Raw genomic sequence first — 22,804 nt, forward strand, 5'->3', positions numbered from 1 at the left:
ATATTATTCCTAGGGCTTGTTATTAATTGCTTATTATTAGAGGTAGAAAATCTAAGTAACTAATAGCCAGGCCCGAGCTTCTTTTCAGGATATATTTTCCCCAAGAACTAAAGGGTCTCAAGCATCGAGATTGCCGAATTCTGAATATCTCGGACAAGGAGATCAGCCCCATCGGCTTCTCAGCGGTGGACGAAGCTAGCTAATCGGCATTTCTATGCCCTGATTCCGGCACTCGGCAATTTTAGCCGGTGGAATCTGGCATCGCTGATATGGACATCCCATAGATTTCGCATCACATGACGCCGCCGATGAACGATTGCATTAATACATACTCAATACTAGTTAAGAGATCTGCAGCAAGTCTGTATATTCAAGTAACTACATCAATCTTATTATGCCAGATTACACTCACTTCAACCCCGGTCTTGCCCCGGAATGGGTAGAATTCGCAAAGACATGGACACCACCTGTACCCCCAAAAGACCTGGCGGTGACCAAGAGGACTTTCAACAAGAGCCGAGCTGAGCTGTTCCGCAAAGTATTAGGCCCAATACGTAGGTTGACTTCACCAGTATGAGATGTAGTCTCACATATTTCTAGACGGACTGTCAACCAAGGACATTCTCATCCCAACCAGGGACGGACAAGAAATCCCAGGCCGCCTGTACTTCCCTGACGCCCAGGCCGAATCTACTGAATTGAATCCGCTATACATCTTTTGTCATGGCGGTGGAAGTCTTTTTGGAGACATAGAAACAGAAGACATGCACTGCCGTATGTTCTGCGTCAAGGTTCCCTGTAGAGTCCTCAGTGTTGGCTACAGACATACCCCAGAATGGGTGTTCCCTACTCAGCTCCATGACCTTCTTGACTCCATAGATTGGGTCACAGACGCTTCACGGGTACACGAGTTTCGGATTGATCTGAGCAATGTTGTTCTTGGCGGTGTGAGTGCTGGTGGCACCATGTGCTTAGGTGCTGCTGTTGCTGAGATCGAGCAGGTATGTCCATACTCAGTTTCAACTTCATTCTGTTAAGCTGTCTCATATTAACATTTACAGGGAAATCATCGTATAAAGGGCCTCAACATCTCAATTCCGTCAACTGTCCACCCTTCCCGCTTTCCGCGTCACCTAGTCAAGGACGGATACTCATCACTTGAGCAAAACGCAAACTCGCCGCTGCTCTCCACCGCCCGGCTCGACTTCTTGAAGTCCCTCCTCAAGGATGACCCAGAATCCCCATATGTGTCGCCACTACTGTTGCCAGACTCTACGTTGAAACAGTTTCCGAACACGGCGCTCCATGTATGTGGCGCGGACCCCCTGCGAGATTCTGGCTTGCTGTTCGAGGATAGGCTGAGACGACTGGGCGTAAAGACACGCTTGGAGGTCTATAGTGGCTGGCCTCATGCGTTTTGGAACTTGCCTCATTTCAAAATGGCGCAGAATTACCGTGAAAGAATGGTTGAAGATGCAAAGTGGCTGTTCTTTGACAGAGAGCTCTAAGGCCGACTATTGTTCAGCCTGGTTTTGTGTATCAAACGATGAAACTGAATAGACACTTCTGATTGCTATTTAAAGACTTCCAAGTAACTGGCCTACATCATAATATGCACCAATATGTTGACGTTGGCCCACTCTCTAGATTACCCTTGGCCACATCCCTGACTTGCCTAAGCTTCTCATTGAAAGTGGATGTAACTATGTAGACTCGACAGATGGGAAATCAGTGACTTTACCAGCTGCCTGCAATATTACGTAGAGTAGCACGTAGCTTTTGAGAACTGGGTAAAGACCCTATTTTTCTGTTAGCTAGATAACAAAGGCCTCTGTTTTTGGACTAGTGGTCTACCGGTCTGACCTTCGCAGTAGCGGTAAGTGTCCCCCGCTCGGGCCGGGTGGAGGTGATCGGCTTGTTGCTGGTGAAGGCTCGGCAACTAATTCATTCTTTATGTAAACACCAATAACAAAGAATCCAGCCCCAGCTACCAGCTTTAGTGCTAATGCCATCTTGTTAATCGATTCTCACACCAATTTCCACATCAAGAGCGTTTTAGCAATGGCAACCCCAGTTACAAACAGAGCGATCTACATTGGACCTCAAAATGAGTTATTCGCTACAGAGTACGACGCTGTCTATGAACCTGGTAACAACCAAGGCTTGGTCGAGGTGCATTATTCTGGTGTGAATCCTGCCGCTGAAAAGCACGGAATCATTCTTGGATTGAACGATCACGTTTGCGGCTACGAGTTCAGTGGAAAAGTCGTTCAGGCCGGCAACGGGTTTCCTTATGCGGTTGGCGATGAGATCTTCGGCTCAAAGCAGATGAGCCTAGGCTCGGAGTTCGGAGCGCATCAGGATCACCTTCTCGCTGAGGGCAATACACTCATGTCCAAGCGCCCATCTACACTCCCAAAGGAGGCCGCGGCAGTCATGTCACTCGTGGTGAGGACTGCGGCTGATGCATTGTTCAACGTGCTCGGGATCCCACCCCCAAGCAACTCCTATTCAGAAATTTCTCCCGAGAGTGGCATTGTAATCTGGGGAGGCGGCAGTGCAGTAGGATGGTCTGCCGTGCAGCTGGCTGGGGCTGCAGGTCTGAGTCCTATAATCACCACAGCGTCTGCCTCCCACCACCAGGCGCTGAAAGATCTGGGTGCCACGCAATGCTTCGACTATAGAGACGACGGCGTGGTCGATAAGATCCAGGCCGCTATTGATGCTGCAGGCCAGCCACTGAAGTATATCTTGGACGCTGTGTGTACACAGGGACGGGGATCCTCAACATCCAAGTGTGATGTACTCAAGACCGCGCCAGATGCTACCTACACTGGGACTGTGCCAGTACAAAGCAGCAGGAACAAGTGGGTTTGGTGCCTAGGTGCTCGGGCCTGGGAGCTACGACTCCCTCCGCCTGTAGGACATATCCCCGCGGACAAGCAATGGGAGTCACGTTTGGTTGATATCGTATCCTGGGCCGCAGAGAATTACGGCGATGGATTCCGAATCCCGAACATCAGGGTGGTTCAGAGGCCCGAAGAGGGGATCGAAGCAATCAAGGCTTCGGCTGATGGAAAGATCAGCTTTGAGAAGGTTGCAATTAAGCACCCTTTTGAAGTTCTGGATCCTGTTGAATGATATTGTATAGAACCAAAAACCAATACGTTATTATTGTTGACAATCCTGATAACAATGAATTTACTTCCTCAGCCGTATTTTGATGTTTCTTGCGTTGTCTTGACTGCCGATACAGTGACACGGTAGGTCAATACTCTGTTTGTCTCCCAACCAAGTAAGGGTAGTCACGCCGCTTCCATTCGTGGTGTTCATTTGCCACTTTTACTTTCTCTCCTACTGCATTATGCCAAATAACATTCTTATTCCTTGAGTTTCATGCTGGTAACTCCCACTCAAGTTAGAGATTGCCGACGTTGTACCAATTCTGCAGCCTGACCAAGCTGCCAGATAAGTCGTGTCAGGTTACCGACCAAGCTGGGACAGTCCTTACACTCACCCCTGTGATGCTCAGACAGGAGATTCCCAAAGACCATCATAACATCTGGCTGGTCTGTAACTCGAATGGTCAAATTCTGCACGACACCGGTTCCTGGGTGGACACGCGTGATGCAAGGCGTTCCAAACCCCAACATCAGAAGCTGTTGCAACAGTGGCTCGTGCTCGCTGTCCAAGACTATCTCATCAAGATCAGTGGGGATATTCATCATTCGTGCCCTTGACAAGATCGAGTATGACCAGAATATCAAGCTGGCATGGTAGAGAGCAATAACCGTGGACTCGCACAGCGAGCCTTGGTCACTCTGACGTGCCGCCCGCAAGATCTGGCCAGCATGCCACATGGCCTCCTGGCAGGATCTACTCTCGGCCCACTCCCTGAGTCGCGGAAGGACACAAAGTGCTTCGCGCTCACCCTCCTTGCCGCCGAGTAACTGCAGATCCTCGAGAGAAACGTCAAGGTACATGAGCTGCCGCTCGTGAAGAACGAGGAGTGAGGGCTTCATAGGCCCAAGCGCCCTTGTATGGATGATAGCAAAGGATTCCAGTGACTCTCGTGCTTCTTGATAGAGGGCCTGGGTACTGAACGAATGCTTGGCTTGAGCCTTGAGGCGCTCCTTGTATTGCCAAGTGTTCCACCACAAGCCAGAGAGGACCGCCAGAGTCGTGTATCCAGCATCCACAGTGTTTCCCAGGGTTAATATATTTTGGAGGTCTTCAATGCATGTGTGCAATAAGATCTTTGAGGCGGAGCAGCCAAGGCTGGTGTAGGCTTCCCGCCACGCATCAGCAGTGGGCGCATCCCAGAGCTTTCGTGCTGCTGGTAGGCTAGCATGTATTTCGGCGGGCGTCAAGGGGGGTTGTGTGAGGAATGCCATCGAGTACTGGGTGCTGAGTATCAACAGATGCAGCACAAGTCTACAGAAAGTATTAGCGAGCTCCATATACGATAGGGAATATTACCTTTTTCGCAATTCATAGTCAAGCCAAGAATGCCATTTCTCCCTTAAAACCACGTCGCTGTCGCCCGGAAGCGGTGAAGCGCCTCCTGGGTATGCTAGTCGAAAGAAACCTCCCCTCCTCATCATCTAAGAGGGTTTTGTTATCAATGACCTCTCCACGGTCTATGCACAAGCTTACAGTAATCGGCATCCCGAGCATACTTTCGCATATCTCGATGGTTCGGCTATCACCACTCCACAAGCCGCCTTGGACCATAAGCACAAAGCATTTGACTGGTTCAAGCAACCGAGCATTGCGCCCATCGCTGCAAAACTGAAAAGCGGGTTGGTTAGCACCAACTAAGTCAATGAGCTTTAACTTCAAAGTTAGCGTACCAAGCGTGCAATGAGTTGTCGATGAAGCTCGTGTAGACCAAGGGCAAGTCTATGAGATATAGCACTGCCTGATCGGAAGGCACCGGCAATGATTAGGCCGAGGACCAGCTCGCTACAGGCGGTATTGGGGTTGAAGCTGGGGGCATGAAGCCACGAGTCCACCTCCCGGTTATTCCCCGCGAGTTCCGTAGACAGTAGATACTCTAGCACTTTTAGAGGCGGAAAGGATGAGAGAATGCGATGGTGGTCGTCAGAGCCTGCGACAGATAACATCAGGCTAAGAATGCGATACCGGGTAGACTCCTCAAGGCGTATATGCGGCGTGTGCTGTTGAGGGAGAGAAGCACAAGCAGACAGCACTCCGTCGAGAGAAGGGGGGAGATCTGAGGTTCTGGAACCCCAGTGTTCACCTGCCTTTGGCGTCCAGAGCAGGAACGATTTCTTGTAGGCGTCTTCGCCAAGAGAGACACGCTCGTCAGCTCCTGAAGTTACATCCACGTTTGGTAGCGTTGGCGTTAAGGGCTGGCTCTCGATAGCACCAAAGTTAAGGATATCCAAGCTGAACGCATCCCAGGAGCATCCTAGTTCGTCTCCAAGTTCGTTGTGCCCCGCCAAGTCCGAAGAGCCGATATCTGGAAAGAAGCCGGTAGAACAAGGTTGTTGAAACCCAAGAAAGTTAGGACTGAATGGGAGGGTTTCTTCGCTCAGAGAATCTAAAAAGCTAGTCAGCAGTGTTCCAAACTAACACAGACGAGTTTAAGGTCACGGCAGAAGGCACATTGAGTAAGTCGACTGCCAGAATAACCATGATATGAGCCAAAGGGACTACTCAAACTCGCCTTTGTGGAGAGACGTTGGGGTCATGGCCTGATTAACTGGGCTGATGGCGCTTATTGGGCCTTCCATTATTGTGGACGCTGACTGGGAGTCTTGATCCGTCAAGCCTAAGCAACTAACGACATCCATGGCGGCGGGCTGTGCCTTGTCCGTGGAAGAAGCCTTACGATGCGTGCTCGATCCCGAGCGGGACTGTCGAAGGAAATGACAATGCAAACCTCGCTCCTGGCATCTCCTACAAGGTACATGTCCCTCACAACGCAGTTTCGATTTAGCACACGAAAGGCAAGCCTTTACCGCCCGCTGACGGTGGCTTCCTGCAGGTGAGCTGTCGAACTTGTGGATGTTCATGTGTCGTTTTAGAGTATCGCTGTTCCCCGTCGCCAGTCAGTCAGTTAAGCGAATCTACAAGATGAAGTACAGGACAACTGACGGTCTCGTAAATGACCTGGAGCATTGCGGGCAATTAACGGACTTTTGCTCGGTGGTATCTAAGACGAAAATGTCAAATGTTGCTCCCAATCAATCAGCTACCGAACCGGATATCATACGACTACGGAAGTGGCGAGCGAGGTGGTCGATCCTGGAATAGCTACTCTTGCAGATGTCGCAGACAAAGGGATTCGCGGACATCACGGCAGGTAGTGCTTGTTTTTCAGCAGCAGCCGCTTGTGGGTTAGATAGCGAAGGGTGCATTTCAATTGTGTTGGTGGAGACGATCGGGCCAGCTTCAGCGGTGCTCATTCTGACTGGGAGATCTTGATGGTCGGTCGGTAGAGGGAGCTGAGGGTGGTGCTGAGAGAGTATGCTGCGCAAAGAAAGACTTGCTTTCGTCTATCCTCTGGTGCAGAATAGGTCAAATGCGGGGTTTGGGGTAGGACGGTCTCCGTGATACACCGCGGTGTGGGGTAGACGGGGAATCTAAGTGCATATTGCCTGGTAAGGACTATTCCTGCTTGGGGCTGTTATGTAATTTCTTTTTACTTTTCTTTTCAGTTAAAATATTACTTTTAATGAAATATTTACTTAATAAACGCATTTACAGTATTCTAAGAAATATAGATTCTATAAATAGAACGTATAGGTAGGCAGGTTATTATAATTCAAATATATTTAAAACAAGTCTCCACCCCCGCCAGTATCCGACAGCATCCCCCACCGGGTTAGCAGTTTGAGTTTAGACGGCCAAGTCCTCGTGGGGCGTGTAGAGCAGGACATGTTATGCCATAAATACCAATAGTGGAATACCAAGTAACCCTCAGCACGATTTGCTATATATTTACCAGAGCAATATCTAAAAACTGAGTCACACTTCCACTTCTTACTGTATCCCCTTTACTGGTACTTTGTATATATTCCAAGGCCCCATCCAAACAGAATGCCTCCATCGGGTTTTCAACAAAGTGATCCTTACCAGTATTTGACTGGATTCGGAAACTATCAGGAGTATGGCAAATGGCTCACTTTCAACGAATCCTCTGACTAACTGACTCTAGGTCCCAAGCGATAAAGAATACTATTCCTGTCGCGCAGAACTCGCCTCAGAGGCCACCACACGGGCTCTATACTGAGAAGTTATCCGGCACCGCCTTCACCGTTCCCCGTGCCGAAAACCAGCATAGCTGGCTCTATCGCATCCTGCCGACGGCCTCCCATGACCGTTGGAAGGAGTTATCGCAGCCAGCCGTGAAAGATGGTGTCAGCGCATCTCATGAGAATTCAACTCGGACTCACCAAGAGCTGAAATTCACCCCAGACCAACTTCTATTCGAACCCTTCGACATTCAGGATAGCCATGACTGGGTCTCAGGAAGTCGGCACCTTGCAGGCGCCGGCGACCCGATGATGAAGACTGGTATTGCCATCTATGTTTTCACCGCAGGGAAGGATATGCCACCTAAGCAGGCATACTACTCCTCTGATGGCGACCTCCTTATTGTACTCCAGCATGGAGTCATAGATGTGCAGACTGAGCTCGGTAGGCTTCTTATAAGGCCCAACGAGATCTTGGTCATCCCGCGTGGTATCCGATATCTAGTGACCGACCCTTCCTGAAGGCCCCATTCGAGGCTTCTCTCTCGAGCTATTCCAAGGCCACTTCAAGCTCCCCGAGTTAGGAGTCATTGGTTCCAGCGGACTCGCCAATGCTAGGGACTTCCAAATACCTACTGCAAACTACGAGCAGGACACAAGCTCCAGGTGGTCGATTATCAGTCGATTCAACGGCAAGCTGTGGCAACTCCACCAGGATCATAGCCCGTTTGACGTAGTAGCCTGGCACGGCATATACTATCCGTATAAATACGACCTGGGACGATTTAACTCTATCAACAGCGTCAGTTACGACCATATTGATCCAAGCATCTACACTGTCCTCACAGCCCCATCTCCATATCCTGGAGTTGCTGTCGTAGACTTTGCCTTCTTCCCTAAGCGCTGGACCGTCCAGGAGGACACCTTTAGACCACCTTGGTATCACCGCAATACAATGGCAGAGTTCTCAGCAATGATATCTGCATCTGTAGACCTGAGCAGGTCTACGGGGCTTAGACCGGGGGGCGCTCAGCTTCATAACATAATGTCTGGCCACGGCCCCGATGTAGGTGTGTTTGAAAAGGCATCTACCGAAGCGCTAGTACCCCGAAAGGATGGCCACGATGTCCAGGTCTTTATGTTTGAGACGTCGTTGATGCTGGGTACCACCGAGTGGGGGTTGGTAGAGAGCAAAAAGGTGAGGGAGAGTTACCGTGCGGAGAAGTGGCAGCCCCTCAAGGTTAATTTCCAGCCACCCGAGGATGTTTGAAGCACTGGGACATTTGGAATGCTTCAGTGAGGATATATGCGATGGTTTCTGAGAAGAAATGATGTGCTACTATCCCAACACTAATCACATTCTTTAGACAGCTGCTTCAATTGACTTTTCTGTTGCAGTTTTAAAGGACGCCTTGGATTATCTGGATCAAGTTAGATAAGGTGTTTTTTCGGCCAAGAATTGAAGCTTGTTACAGCTGTAGCTGCCGGTTCATGGTGCCAGATATGTAAAGTAAGCAATATATGGCTTGATGGAGTAAACCTCCCAGTTCGCACTTGCAGCTTAGCCCTTGGATGAGGCAGTGAGTGATACGGCCATAGAAGGTAGCAAGACATGCCGTCATGATTGTCACTGTCGACCCCTCGGGCGCTTGGAATAACAGAATGTGGATTAATGTTATCTTGTACCTCTAGCAGAATGGTAGAGACCGATGCTAAATTTGGGATTTGGGGCTCACATGGTACCAACGAACGCCTACAGTACCTCGACAGATCAGGTAGTACACAATGTGAGTCAAAAACATTAACTCTTATTGTCTCTTGAACTCTCAGCCCCAAGTCTCAACTGCAAATAATACATCTCGCTAACAAATTAGACATTACTTATTGAATGTCACCATCTTCCCGAAGCTGATCAGCCACCTCCGCCGCAAGTAGCATGGCATGGACTCCAGCGGGAACACCGCAATAGATCATAGCATGCCTGCAAGCCTCACAAATTTCCTCTTCAGTCAGTCCCTGAACAAAGGCGGCGTTTATATGCGCCTTCAGCTCAGGGCCTCGATTTAGCGCAATGACCATGGCAATGTTCATTAACGCCCGCGATCGGAAATCGAGCCCGGGGCGGTCGTAAGATGAGTAGCAAACTCCCATGACATACTCTTGCACTGTATCGCTGAACAAGCCCGGTTTCTGCAAGAGGAGATAAGTTAGTCTGTAGCTCGATAGGGGTGTATTCGACACAGCGTACCGTTCTTTCCTTCATAACCTTGGTAACCTTGTCACCTAGAAATTCGCGAGCCTTTTGTTGCCCTAGAGTGACCTTTTCAGAAGCTCTCAGATCAGCAGCATCTTCTGAGGAACCCATTATGCCAGAGTTTGAGGTGATTTTTCTATGGACTAATGGTGAGATTTTAGATTTCTTTTTGGCCTGTGACCAAGTTAGGAGAGGAGAGCTTGTCGGCTGAGACTAGCTGACATTCATAAATGTGTGCTATCCGGGAGCCCCCACACGGTAAAACATGAACCGGCGTTACCTGGTGTACTTCGTCGGGAAGAGGAGCCGAGAGCGAAAGTTATGGTGGTGGGGAGCTCGGAAGAGAAATTCTGATCCACCGGAGATTCTATACCTAATCTGTTTAGCCTCGGGACTCATGACCAACTGGCAATATCCTTTCTAGCATTTCGATATATACAGCCGCTTCCCATTCTTAACGTGCTAGTTATACAAATTGAACAAAGCACACAGTAAAGCATACCTTTCCCCTAAAATGCCAACACTTGATAACCGCAAGGTTGGATTCATTGGCCTGGGTGCCATGGGTTACGGGATGGCCCAAAACCTGGCTAGGAAGCTGCTGTCGTCAACATCATTGATGATCTTTGACATCAATCAAGACGCGGTCGAGTCACTAGCTACAGAGTTTCGCGGTTTAGTAACGAAGGGTACATCGTCCCGGGATGTCTTTGCAACTTGTGTAAGGCCATGAACTCCAAGCACATAATTCCATTATACTCACTCTTGACTTTTAGGACATTGTTATCACTATGTTGCCAGAGGGCAAGCATGTCAAGGCCGTGTATACCGGCAAGGAAAGTGGCCTTTCATCGATGAACCTGAAGGACAAGATATTCATCGACTGTTCCACTATCGACGTGGAGACCTGCCTCGCCGTCAAGGACTTTATCACCGACATCGATGGATCTGCATCTTTCTACGACTCACCAGTTAGTGGCGGAGTTGCCGGCGCCAATGAAGGCAAGCTGGCCTTTTTCGTTGGCGGGAGCGAGAGAGATCCAGAGTTCAGTACCGTCGAACAGGTTCTGAGGCTCATGGGAATGCCCGAAAAGATCGTCCCCTGTGGCAAGACATCTGCAGGTCTCGTTGCGAAGCTCTGCCACAATTACCTTGCTGGTGTATTGAATGTTGCAGCAGCCGAGACCATGAACCTTGGTATTCGTGCTGGCATCGACCCCAAGGTGCTATATCGGGTGTTGGTCGCCGGGGCTGCTCGCAATCGTCTAGTCGAGCAGGATAATCCTGTCCCGGGCCTGGCGCCAACGTCTCCGTCTTCCAATGGCTATAAGCCTGGTTTCAGAGCAAGCCTGATGCATAAAGATGTTACTCTGGCCGTAGCGATGGCCGAGGCAGCCGATGCTAGACTCGTACTTGGACAGCAGGCACTGGATACATACACGCAAGCCTTACCAGAATATGGGGACATGGATTTTACAGTTATTTATCGTCTCTTTGCCGATTAGATAGCGACTTATAAAGATATAAAGTAATATTATATATTTTTATTAGTAGATAAGTATAGGAATATATTTAGTATAGAGACCTTATTAACAGCCTGTTTATATGCCTCTCGATCATCTATTAGCTAATCTAGCAGTTTTTTAAATAGTCCCTTGTATTCTTTATTTTTATAGCTTTTATTATTACAGTGAATTTTGACTTAAGGGATAAATATCCCAGTTTCTGAAATCTAAGGTCTTCTTTCAGCTTCGGGTAGTTGTGTATTTCCTCTTTAAATATTTATAGAAGAAGCGTGTTTATTGGTCCACGCATCATGTTAGCCGACGCCCCCGCCGGAAACTGCTCCCCACCTATAGCCGATTGGCTCAATCTCACTGCAGGGCGGTAAGGTATTTAGTTCAAGATTCTAGTTATTTCAGGCCCTAGCCTGGTATCCCGGACTTCTAAGAGATAACTATAGCTACTTTATAGTTTTCAATATCTCTTTATAAAATAGACTATAATAAAAAGGCATTAATATTAATAAATTATTAAGATATTAAAGTTTTCTTAAAAAGAAGTTATTAAGCTTCTAGCTTATAATATTTATAGTATTAAGCTATATATATATTTCTCTTTACTTTATAAGTATTTTATAATTATATTATTTTAATAAATATAATAACAATTAATAGTAAGATTTTAAGAAAGGAGATATTGGATTATATATCACTTCAGGGCCGTTTTATAGAGGATCCGTGAGCAGTGCTGTGTCAGTCGGGTGACCGTAACAAGAGAGGCGGACGGGCCAGTAACGCGGGGGAAGTTATACGTGAGAGATAGAGAGGGCCACAGGCCAGGCGACCTCAACTCCATCATGTAGAATACAGCAAGGAGACGCGAGGCTTTTGAACTACAAGTGGCCCGTCAGAAGGCGTGGCTTTCTGCACAGCAGGGAATCGCAAAGCTGGGTAGCTAATATAACCAATAACGTCGCTTCAACCAAGGTACCTGAGCCTAGGGAGCCCAAGATGTAAGCGCTAGTCCACCCCGGATCTGGACCAGGGCCCTTGGCACATCGGTTTTGTCGCCAGCCTGATCTTGTCTCAAATCACGGCGGCAACCTCGTGAACGAGACTATTCGTGGGGGTGGCTAAAGCCCAGGATGAGACCAGAGGAGGCACTTTATTTACGTGGGATTCAAGGCCCTTTGTTAAGGCCTAACTGTCTGTGAACTAATCAACGGCGGAAAGCCTTTGCTCGGGGCAATGGCTGTATGGTTGGAGCTTTTGAGAAAGGTTGGAGCGATGCCCATAAAAGATCTATACACCATGGTTACGCAAGCCGTATTTGACGGGATTCTTTGTTGGCGTACTTGATTTCCGAAGGGACCTGAGTACGGAGTATCTAAAATGCAAGAGGAGCAGGAGATGGCGCCATGTCCCCCACGATCCTCACAGGCGACAACTATGGTGTTCAGGTAGCCAACAATTATGGTGTCACCGAAGCTCATTTCCATGGTATGTTCAGGAACCTGGCGCTCAAACTGGCACTCTGCTGACCACATTGCCAGCGGAACGAGACGATCAAAGGGAATGCTTTCGGTCCTTGCGCCAGACCGATCCCCGCAGCGACAAGAAACGCATCGAGGAAACGAGAGGCGGCCTATACTCAGCCTCTTGTGCCTGGATTCTGGAGCAATCAGATTTTGTTCGCTGGCGCCATGATGCCGAGAGACGCATGCTATGGATTAAGGGCGATCCCGGCAAGGGCAAGACCAAGCTCCTATGTTCCGTCATCGACGAGCAGGAAAAGGATGCTGAGAAGGGGCAGCGGCCGTGTAACTTCTTCTGCCAAGCGACGGATGCGCGGCTCAGCACTGCCACGAGTGTGTTGCGCGGTCTGTTGTATCTGCTTGCCGAGCAAGACCCATCGCTCCTTGACAAGTACATTCTGGAGAGATACAAACGAGCAGGAAGTATATTATTCACGGAGAAGAACGCCTGGACGACGCTGTCTACCCTCTTTACCGAAATGATGAGCGATTCAAGGTTGGACGGCAAGGTATTCATCATTGACGGGCTTGACGAGTGTGAGGTTGATCGAGCAACGCTGCTGAGATTCATCGTCAACGCTGCCAGGTGGACTCGCACCAAGTGGCTCATATCCAGCCGGAACCGCAGTAATATCGAGAGTGAGTTAGGGAAGATTGGCCCAGAAGTAGGGCTTAGCCTAGAGCTCACCGAAAATGCCGAGCGGATAGCTGATGCTGTCGGCGACTAGATCGATCACTCCACGTCTACTCTCTCGGCTGTGCAGAACAATGAGGCACTCCTCATACTTATCCGAGATACTGTCCGGCGAAGGGCCCAAGGCGCTTTCCTAAGAGCAGCTCTCGTTATTGAAGAGCTTCAAGATGCCCAACCATGGGATGTGGAGGAGATACTGGACAACAGGCCAAAGAAGCTCTATGACCGCATGTTTGAGCAGATTCAAGGTTTGCCAAAGGGCAATCCAGAGAACTGCCGAAAGGTTCTAGCGAGCCTTCTTGTAGCCTATCAGCCTCTTCAGCTGGCAGAGCTGCGAGTCTTCTCTAGCCTCCCTCCAAAGGTCCTTGCCGAAGACTATATTCGAAGACTGGTGGGACAATGCGCATCGTCCCTCACGATCCGCGACCATATTATTTACTTTGTTCACCAGTCAGCCAAAGAGTTCTTGCTCGGCAAAAAACCCTACATGAAGGACCGCCATCACAGCACCAGTTTCTCTTCTCGAGTTCAGTGGACATACTCTGCAAGGCGCTTCGACGCGACATCTACGGCCTCAGACACCCAGGTATATCTGTTGAAGCCGTCTATCCTCCCCAGCCTGACCCATTGGCTCATGCGCGGTATTCCTGCGAGTTCAGGGGGGACCACTTAGGGGATGCTCAGCAATCAGTCACTTGGCCCGTTGCCACTCCCAACAGGAAGATTCAGCATAGTGCTTCTACTAACTCGGTGTCCGCTGCATAAGGTGCCCTGCATATGCTCGGGCTGTTTCCTCAGCTTCAGCGTTCGCGTCAGTGTCGACCATAATAGATATGTTGTGACGCGAGCAAACATTCGTATTGCATTGGAGAAGCCGAAAGTCTCGCTGAAGCCTTTGCGGCACCATGTCTTCTGGATGGAGAAACGGAGACAACAGAGCCCTATATTCTATCAATGGGCTAGGTTCAGTCAGGAGAGTCAGCCACGTCTTTTCTCCAAAAGTGAAACGGCTTATTGAAGGCTTTGGGATATCAGCTCTTGTGGATGGAGAAATAGACAAAATACAACCCCGCATTTCACCAATGGCCCAGGCTCAGCCAACACAATCAGTGATGTCTTTTCTCCAAGAGTATGAGAGAAATGGCCAATTCCGTTCTGAGAAAGAACAAGGTCTACATGAAGTAATTGCTTGGGCGCGCGAGCTTACAGTACAACCGTGGATACGTGTTACGTAGTATGATTAGAGCAAGATGAAGCTTGCGCTCCTGATTAACGAGGTCCGTCAGTGTGAGAACATTCTCCCGACGAAGGTCCAACTCATCAACCGGACTGGGAGCTTGTACGAGTGCGGGAATATGACGATGCCTCTCGAACTGGGGTCGGGGACGTGGAGTGGGATAAGGACTTGGTTTACGATGCACCCCATCATCCTCAACGTAATAGTCGGGATCGTCAGAGACACGTGCCTCAGCGCTATCCTTCAAAGACCCAAGTCGCATTGACCTCCCATGCTCGAGGCACATGGACTTCGAGTGCCATGAACCCAATCATGCGTAACTTTGTAATTGGGGTCGACAACTGCACCAATAAGTCCGCAATGTCGTTCCACTCTCGAGGGACCAATAACTTGGCCATAGCCGCGCGACGAAGGCGGTGAAGTTTTGTATGTTACAGGTAAAGCTTAACAATGCCTAGTAAAAAACAGGCGTCGGTCGTGGTACATCTGGCTCGAAACATGACGGTCCAGGCGTGTTGGGAGTCTGCAGTTGCCACCTCTCAAGGTGGCCAGACGCCACTAGAGGCTCTGGCTCGTCTTTTTCTGACTCCGGTGTATCGTCCAGGACAGGGAAGGTTGGTGTAGGATATAGTATAGACGCGTGTGCTGTTCTTGCGTACATGTGGTGAGATGCTTCTTAAGGTACATACTGTGCAGGGTGTGGCAAGGGAACAACAGCGGTGTGCCGTTGAGCTGAGGCTCATCGTCAACAACCGCTATCATGTCCCCAGACTTGGCCTCGACAGTAGATTCCGTCTAAACGGCTGGTTTAGGAGTAGGCATATACACGTTCTCGGCGATCTTGCCGAGAACAGTCTCCAGGCTCACAATGGCTCTTTCAACGGCTGTTCACTGTGTCTCTTCAGTTTACTGAGCTCGTGACTCCATCTTGGCGAATCGGTCCATCATCTCAGCGAGACGAGGATCATCCACTGTATCCTGAGTAGTGTCCATCTCGACGTCCGGATGGGCTTGGACTGGGGTCTGCGGGCTGCCGAGCTCATCATGGAGATATTGAAGGATGTTGCCAAGGTGGTTATGGATACGCTGGTACTCTGAATCCTCGAAGGCAGACCCTTGGAAGTCACACAGAGACGAGATGAGACTGGCCCACGATTGACCATGCGCCTCTTGAAGCACTTTATGCGAGCCATCTCGATGTTGATGGGCTCACATTCCTTAAAAGTGCGGTCAAGAGGTTTATGGTCTTGGGGCTTGGGGATGGTGGAGGCGCGGGAGGTGTGTGATGGGGCTGTTGTTGTGGTCGCGGCTGAGTCCGGGTCTGGCTTTGAGGCTGAGTTTGGAGTTGTTACTGGACTTGCCGTTGGACATTTCTTTGTACCTGTTGTTGAATCTGTTGCTTGATCGGAATGTGTCGCGTGGTCTGAGATTGATACTCACGTTGACCCTATTCCGATGTCGGCTGGGGCTGTCAATCTGGCTCAAACGCCTCCAAGTCTCTATCTTACGCGATAAAAAGACTCCCTTCGGTATCGTCATCCACCCTAGTAAGATCAATGACCAGTGTCTCACCTCCCTTGAACTCAACCGCCATAAACTCCCTCAGAACACCCTCTGTCCACGCAGTCCTGAACTCACCTGAAGCAGCATCGCAGCGCTCCGGGAGATTTAGACGCGTCACGATGTTCTCTTTGCGTGAAAGTATCTTCTTGCAGGTCACATCCCAGTACTGCTAGCTGATAGTCCAGTGTAAAGAAAGATCATAGCTGCTTTCCCCTTGACGTGACAGCGCACTTGAACATGGAACAATAACTGCATCAGTGAGGCAGGTCAAGAATTTTAGCTCAGCCAAATGAAGCGGATGTGCAGAGAGTCAGATAGAAACTACATGACTGATCAACCATGCATGCATCAGATAAAAGGGACTCTATCTTGTTGAAGACGTGGCTTGGGCAACCACCATGCTCGTTCTTTCGGTGAAGCCTTTGCTTACCTATGCGCAGCGGCTGTCATGAGAGAGATAAGGACATCCATTAGTCATGACTCAAACAAACATTTATCTGCCCTATCACGGTGACGCTTCGCTTTGCTTTGCCATGGCCTGCAACAGAAGAAAACATGCTTGTCACACAGCCGATCTGGGGGCTCAGTCCCATCTTACAGACATTGCAATCGCAGCTGTCAGACACGTACGACGTGGTACCCTAGCCCTATACGATATGATAAACACCGATATCGCGCCCACGCCCAACTTTTCTTCTCGTCAACTTCTCTCTATTTCCTTCACAAATTCATTCATTCACCGATTCAGCCGCAATGGACACGACAAATCTAACAGAGCGAGAAGAACATCTCCTCGAGATGCTTCAAGTAGCTGACACACAGGAGAAGTGGAGAGTGTACCAGTTCAGATCATCGAGACGGTATAGATCATATTTTCGCAGCGACATGTCCACTTCGAGTGTCAAAGACGTAATCCGACTCCCTCAGCTACCGTCGACGCCGGGCAAGATTTCGAGCCAGCAATGGGAACACAAGTTTGCCCAGACTGCCAACGAGGAGATAGTTGATAGGTCTGGTGCCAAACTTCCCTGGTGTCGCCACTGAACCATCCACGCCTATTCCACGCTGTATCCCTCCGCACCCGTCGCTGGGATCACCAGGGTTGTCGTGGCCTCGACCACAGACTCAGACCCTCATCGCGATGACGCCGTTTCCGCGACCTAGCAAGGCAGTGGCCACGAATGTCCCTCGGCTCAGTGAAGACGGTGTTGATATGTCGGGCCTGAAAAGCATTTCCCAGTTCACGCTCGACTGCAATGAACAGATACGCCACTATATGTAAAGTACTGTAGAATGTAAGACTAAGCTCAAGCCCTATCAACTTACGCTTCAGAGCTTGAACATGCTCTTGTTCCTCATGTAGTTGGTTAACCTGTTCTTGGATTGGTTGCATTGTTTCCTCAGGGGTAATTCTGTTCCATCTACAACAGAATTAAATACGTTGCATCCAATTTCGAAAGTTAAATCTTCAATGTTCCTTGTTCTAGGGTATTTTCTTGTCCTGTCCTGCGGCTGGCGAGATTTACATGGTCACACGTACGTTTAGTTAGCATGCTACGCCAATCAATTATCGAACAAAGAACCCTATGTTATCTCCAATTCTCGCATCAAGAACTGGTACCATGTAACTTCCAAAAGCTACTTTATAAATACACCACCTCTTTCCAACTCCTTCTGTCATAACATCCATCATCACATCCTCTTTACCAATAACAGCAACAACACCAGTAACACTAACACCCCTAACAACCCACTAACAACTCACTAACTACTCTCTAACCACTCACCAGCACCTTACTAAGAACTTACTAGCAGCTCACTCAAAGCTCACTCACGACTTACTTAAAACTCACTAACAAGAATGGCAGGGCAAGTAAATGGCAAGGGCAAGTCTAATGGCTATCACTCCGACTCAGAGTCTGAAGCTGATGATCTTTTCTTTACAGGAGTGTGTAGATCCGAACGAGCACGGCAACTTCTCCGTTTTATCGCACACGTTGAACAAGCAGATACTCCAGGACATGCTGAGGTTATCAACAAGTTGAAGGAGAAGAAGGTGGAAGTCGCCTGGATTCATGGGTTGGCGCAGCTCACGCCCGAGAGCCAAACTGAGGAGCAGTGGCTCAAGTCTTGGGACGGGCGTAAGGGTAATGTTACTGCGTGGATCGCTAACAACATCGCTAACTGGAGTGAGACCATGGGAGAAGGAGATAAGAAAAGATTGACAGATGAGGGCAACTTACTTATGAAGGAGTCTTCTAGACTTGCTCTCAAGCAACACGCGGCTGATAACAAGCACCTCCCTACTCATGATGACCCTCCTGCTAAGGCAAGCGATGAGTTGGCACGTGTTTTCGAGATGGTACGTCTTGAAGAAGCTGCTGAGACTTCGACTGATACGGCATCTGATCAAGCGACCGAGGAGAACGATCTTTCACAGGCTGACAAGTTCCTGAGCGTGGCATTATCAAGGGATGCCCGAACAGATCTATGAGGAAACTGAACCCTCACAGAACGTTGCACAGACAGGTAGCCCAGAGGACATTGTCGGCGCTCATGAAAATTTGGAACGCAAGGATAAGCGAACGACTTCTCTAAATCAACAGGATCATGAACTCCCACCAACCACAGAGGTCTTCAAGGCAAATGAACCCCCTCGGCCTGTTACTGAGCTTACTCCAGAGGAAGATCGGGAGATGGAAAGATGTTGGAATAGATTTCGAGATTATCTCGCGCGTCAGGACATGCTAGGGTCTGCTCTCAATCAACAGGATGACCAAGTTTCGCCGCCCTTCAAACGCATAGATTCAGACCCGAAGGTAAATGCGTTTGCTAATTGGGTTGCCCGACGCCATGGACTTCGTGAGCGAGATGAACGCATCGCTCGAGATCGGGGATACGGCATAAAGTGGAAGGGAGAGAAGGCAAGTCTGTTCCCGCTGGATAGGGCAGTTAAACGGGCTGATAGGAAGAAGGCGAGGGCTATGGGGAAGAAAGTTAGGTGGGAGTTGGACGGGGCCAAGTTTGAGTGATACTGTTACTAGGCCGGCTTGGGGATGGGGCCTGTAGATGGGTGAGTCTTGTTTTGCTATGTGTAGAAGATGGTGTTGGGACAGTGGAACTCATGTCTATCTTATCGTGTTCATGCATACATCGATGACTGTGCACATGTTTTTGTGCATGGTCTCGTTGCAACGATCAGGATAGGGACCGACACATGCAGACAAATACGGACATTGGCGCATACCAAGGTATCAAGTAGAACTAGAATGTAAACATGGATTACCCGAAGAACATAAAGACTGGTGTGATGTTATGCAATGACAGATAAGTGAAGGTAAAGGACGACTCGTATAAGAAATGGGTCACAAATAAGGATATAGGCGCGATTGCGCTCAGTACGAGTGTTTGGCATTGCTGGCCATTGAGAACACCGACGTGAGCGCAGGGCAGAACAAGCACGTCTTGATGCAGATGTCCAAGCTCGACATCACCCACGACAGCATGAACGTGTCTATCAGCGGACAGAGAGCGACATGAGGAAGATGGCGACTATAATCGCGACCCTGGCCCCAGAGGCCACGTACAGGTCTAAAATGGCGCTCACGGCCGTTCCGGGCTGGTCAACACCACCAAGAGCGTTGCCGGAGGGTCGAATGTGGTCAACCTAGACTTGATAGGCTTGGAAGCATCCATGAAGATCCACTGCATCGCGAGAGTGGACATGAAGCATTCTCAGATAACGGGCCGTATAGAGGGCTACCGATGCCACTGAAATCATCGCCCTGCCAGCATACTACTGCAGGGGCGTGGGGTGTCGACGCTTGTATCAGAGGTTGTTTACGAAGGAGCCCTCGATCCTAGCGTTGGACACGGGCATAGTTGTTAGGACGGATTCGATGCTGATCTATCTAGAACAAGAACACAAACACGAGCGTGATAATAAACCTACACGGACGCCAAGTTGGCGGTCATGAGCGGCTAGGCCTACACCAGGTGAAGTAGGACAAGTACCCAATACACAAGCGAGAATATCTACGTAAACGAGAATAACAACAATGTCTGCACCAAGAGAATCGTCACAAACAGCATTTCCAAAACGAACGAAGGCAAGAATAAGTCTTAGGCGGCCACCTTAAGCAACAAGGACCTGAACGACGTCAGGATTATAGTGACAACGATGAGCCTGATCGAGGCGCTGAAAGCCAAGGTCTCCAGGTCAATGTCCGAGGACGCAGACCTGAAGGCAAGGACGGAGAGGCCTGAAAACATGGTGAGGGAGTTTATGTCAAGCAAGGCCGAGAACACGTACCTAGAAGGCATCTATTCGGGCCCAAGGCGTCACCCGAGAGCCTGAGCGTGATGAGCACGGCCAAGTCGGTCGTGAACACAACTAGATCCAAGTCTTTAACCATGATCAGCAATAACGACGACAACAACCAAACGATCGTGATCTTGTTCTTATCGACCGCCTCTTACAGTGAACATGGCACTGTGTATGCGTCTCATGCCATGGGATGCTTGCGATGGATAACTGACTGAACATAACATTTAAACCACGCTGAGCTCGCAGTCATGTTCGACGCGGCATGTTCAGTTCACCTTCTTATATATATGCCACGTTGCATACAGAATGGTTCCTGATCTATAGACATTTGTCTTCATCTTCATTACCCAACTCAGAGTCTTAATTCCACAAAACACGAACCCAAGTTTGCAGCATGTATCGTTACTTCATCGCTGTTCTACTCGGTGTTGCAGCCATGGCCTGCGATACCTCCACTAGTACACCCCCTGAAACCGACATCGGCTCCCTAGATGGCCTTCCTACAGACAGCTTCCTCCTCGACCCTATCGGCTCGATCTGTATGGCACACATACGCCTCACATTCATCCAAACCGCGAAGCCCAACGATCCAACAACATGTATCAGCCTCCTCAAACCTCGATGTGAACAAATACCCGTTCAACGAACCCGACAAGCTTTCTGTTCCGACGATGTGCGAGTTCCAGTCTGCCAATATTGCAGCTGAGCTGGCAATCTTCAAGGCCATTGGGACGTTGGACATGGAGAAAGATAAGGAGCTATGGGATGCTAGTATAAATTGCGCGGGCGTTTTGACGGATCTGCGTGCTAGGGATATTTATTTGCGGGAGATTTTGCCCAAGATTGAAAGCGAGGGTATTGATGCATGGGAGAAGACTTGTGATGAGTGGATTATGAAAGCTGTGATAGGAGCTCAGTGACTTCATCTCTGTAAGCTTGTCACTGTTTGTTTGTGCGATGGTTAGTTAGTTTGCAATAGTTCATATAGAGAAAAAAAAATTCGTGCTGTCATTCATTATCTGCCTTGGGCTTGGACGCTTGGTAGTTCCTGGTAGTTCCTATTACAGTGGCAGGTCTTTTCAGCATCTAGGCCGCTAATAGCTCTGGTTGCGTGATACCGAACACATGACTCTAAAGGTTCTGCAAACGTGGAACTCTTGAAGAACTGTTTCACCCGCCTGGCGCGATATTAGCTGTGGTCCCATTTCTACAAGTCCGGTTACTCTATATATATGACAGGCTTAAAAACAGTTTAAGGTCTCACGCTTTCAAAGCCAAGCGTCTGTAATCATTATGTGTATTGGGTGTTATCATCATTTCGTTTCCCTGGCAGATAGACAGGATGAGCGAGAGTGACTCGAGCTTGACCCAAGGTAGTGCTGATTTAATGGCAACAAGAATGCAAAGTTGACTTTGCTTCCAGCAGGACGTTATATCTCATGAGCACTGGCTTTGAGTGCGTACTCTTTGGCTTCCATGGTCTTTATGACTTATAAGCCGCCGTCATCCATAGTAGAAACATGTCCTTGTGCGACTAACACATATCGACTCTAGTGAGACACTGCTCCCGTCTAGCGCAAATGCGTGTGCCATACAACTTGGACACTCCCTAAGGCCTGAGATCATCGGCGCGGCACAAGGCTTAGCGATGATACATGCCAGTGGATTACATGTCGTCTTCGCTTTCCCTCCCTTATTCGGTCTCAGTAGCGGAGTGCCATTACGACATCAAGACCTTGGGCCAGGGTCATCGAAGTATTCTTCACGCGACCGACTATATCCTGACATCAAGGTCAAGGATGCTGGGGATGAAGCGACGAGTCGTTCATCTTGACGCAGTCGGCGGCGGCTGAGGCGATGGTGCGTCTTTGACACGGTCAATAGTGTCCCTCAATTGGTGGTTCGACGAGCACCGCTGCCGTGGAAATCCAGTGTCGTACAGCGACATGAGATCAGCTCGACATGGGACATCCCGAGAGGTCAAATCATCTGTTGAGAAACAACGACATTAGGGCTCACCCATTGGCCAGCCGCGTCATAATCTCCTGGACAACAGCGTTTTTAATGACCTTGAGTGACTCGTCACGAACCCCTCCTTCGTGGACAAAGTCAACAACACCCTCAAGCCTATCAATGTTGTCGCCCAGATCCGCGAACGCGAGGTCACAGGTCTCTGCAAGCTCATCGTTCTTGGAATCAAGGGCCGCAAAACGATCTTCCAAGGCGTCGTATCGCTCTTGGAGATTGACCAGGCTTTGGGCTAGCTCCTTGTTTTGCTCCTTTAGCTTCTGGTTCTCCGTCTCCAAGGCTTCGACTCGACCTTGTACTTGTTTGACATCGACCTGGCTTTGCGCTTCTTTGATAGCGCGGAGTTCACCCCAGAGGAGGCTGATGTCGTCACGTTCGGTATCGGTATTAGTATCTTGGCGAGGGCGTTTCTTACTCGCGGGCTGCTGGATTGGGGGAGGC

General features: G+C 49.3%; 10 protein-coding genes across 10 annotated transcripts; 7 read left to right on the forward strand and 3 right to left on the reverse strand.

The window, feature by feature from the left end:
- Positions 1-394: 394 nt before the first annotated feature.
- FTJAE_13760 (alpha beta hydrolase fold-3) lies at positions 395-1,508 on the forward strand (the record flags this gene model as incomplete). The annotated part of the gene is made up of 3 exons (XM_037346936.1): positions 395-554; positions 601-1,001; positions 1,062-1,508. 3 exons carry the CDS (start codon positions 395-397, stop codon positions 1,506-1,508), a joined length of 1,008 nt encoding a protein of 335 aa, XP_037199207.1.
- A 553-nt stretch (positions 1,509-2,061) lies between these two features.
- On the forward strand, positions 2,062-3,141 carry FTJAE_13761 (toxD; the record flags this gene model as incomplete). The annotated part of the gene is made up of 1 exon (XM_037346937.1): positions 2,062-3,141. The coding sequence occupies one exon, from the start codon at positions 2,062-2,064 to the stop codon at positions 3,139-3,141; it is 1,080 nt and encodes a 359-aa protein (XP_037199208.1).
- Positions 3,142-3,413: 272 nt separating this feature from the next.
- On the reverse strand, positions 3,414-6,434 carry FTJAE_13762 (early growth response 1; the record flags this gene model as incomplete). The annotated part of the gene is made up of 5 exons (XM_037346938.1): positions 3,414-4,434; positions 4,480-4,604; positions 4,657-4,791; positions 4,854-5,566; positions 6,242-6,434. 5 exons carry the CDS (start codon positions 6,432-6,434, stop codon positions 3,414-3,416), a joined length of 2,187 nt encoding a protein of 728 aa, XP_037199209.1.
- A 634-nt stretch (positions 6,435-7,068) lies between these two features.
- FTJAE_13763 (homogentisate 1 2-dioxygenase) lies at positions 7,069-8,493 on the forward strand (the record flags this gene model as incomplete). The annotated part of the gene is made up of 3 exons (XM_037346939.1): positions 7,069-7,136; positions 7,187-7,668; positions 7,748-8,493. 3 exons carry the CDS (start codon positions 7,069-7,071, stop codon positions 8,491-8,493), a joined length of 1,296 nt encoding a protein of 431 aa, XP_037199210.1.
- Positions 8,494-9,104: 611 nt separating this feature from the next.
- On the reverse strand, positions 9,105-9,588 carry FTJAE_13764 (carboxymuconolactone decarboxylase; the record flags this gene model as incomplete). Its single annotated transcript, XM_037346940.1, has 2 exons — positions 9,105-9,413; positions 9,472-9,588. The coding sequence occupies 2 exons, from the start codon at positions 9,586-9,588 to the stop codon at positions 9,105-9,107; spliced, it is 426 nt and encodes a 141-aa protein (XP_037199211.1).
- Positions 9,589-9,991: 403 nt separating this feature from the next.
- Positions 9,992-10,982, forward strand: FTJAE_13765 (3-hydroxyisobutyrate dehydrogenase; the record flags this gene model as incomplete). Its single annotated transcript, XM_037346941.1, has 2 exons — positions 9,992-10,198; positions 10,254-10,982. 2 exons carry the CDS (start codon positions 9,992-9,994, stop codon positions 10,980-10,982), a joined length of 936 nt encoding a protein of 311 aa, XP_037199212.1.
- Positions 10,983-12,397: 1,415 nt separating this feature from the next.
- Positions 12,398-13,881, forward strand: FTJAE_13766 (vegetative incompatibility het-E-1; the record flags this gene model as incomplete). Its single annotated transcript, XM_037346942.1, has 3 exons — positions 12,398-12,479; positions 12,533-13,230; positions 13,279-13,881. The coding sequence occupies 3 exons, from the start codon at positions 12,398-12,400 to the stop codon at positions 13,879-13,881; spliced, it is 1,383 nt and encodes a 460-aa protein (XP_037199213.1).
- A 1,018-nt stretch (positions 13,882-14,899) lies between these two features.
- FTJAE_13767 (uncharacterized protein) lies at positions 14,900-17,401 on the reverse strand (the record flags this gene model as incomplete). The annotated part of the gene is made up of 10 exons (XM_037346943.1): positions 14,900-15,090; positions 15,135-15,240; positions 15,313-15,319; positions 15,368-15,560; positions 15,599-15,770; positions 15,886-15,892; positions 15,954-16,174; positions 16,639-16,655; positions 17,134-17,280; positions 17,335-17,401. 10 exons carry the CDS (start codon positions 17,399-17,401, stop codon positions 14,900-14,902), a joined length of 1,128 nt encoding a protein of 375 aa, XP_037199214.1.
- A 468-nt stretch (positions 17,402-17,869) lies between these two features.
- On the forward strand, positions 17,870-19,548 carry FTJAE_13768 (uncharacterized protein; the record flags this gene model as incomplete). The annotated part of the gene is made up of 3 exons (XM_037346944.1): positions 17,870-18,466; positions 18,522-19,009; positions 19,392-19,548. The coding sequence occupies 3 exons, from the start codon at positions 17,870-17,872 to the stop codon at positions 19,546-19,548; spliced, it is 1,242 nt and encodes a 413-aa protein (XP_037199215.1).
- Positions 19,549-20,729: 1,181 nt separating this feature from the next.
- On the forward strand, positions 20,730-21,255 carry FTJAE_13769 (uncharacterized protein; the record flags this gene model as incomplete). The annotated part of the gene is made up of 2 exons (XM_037346945.1): positions 20,730-20,874; positions 20,942-21,255. The coding sequence occupies 2 exons, from the start codon at positions 20,730-20,732 to the stop codon at positions 21,253-21,255; spliced, it is 459 nt and encodes a 152-aa protein (XP_037199216.1).
- Positions 21,256-22,804: the final 1,549 nt, after the last annotated feature.

The sequence above is a fragment of the Fusarium tjaetaba genome (genome assembly GCF_013396195.1).
Source record: "Fusarium tjaetaba strain NRRL 66243 chromosome Unknown NRRL66243_c0000469, whole genome shotgun sequence".
Classification (NCBI taxonomy): Eukaryota; Fungi; Ascomycota; class Sordariomycetes; order Hypocreales; family Nectriaceae; genus Fusarium; species Fusarium tjaetaba.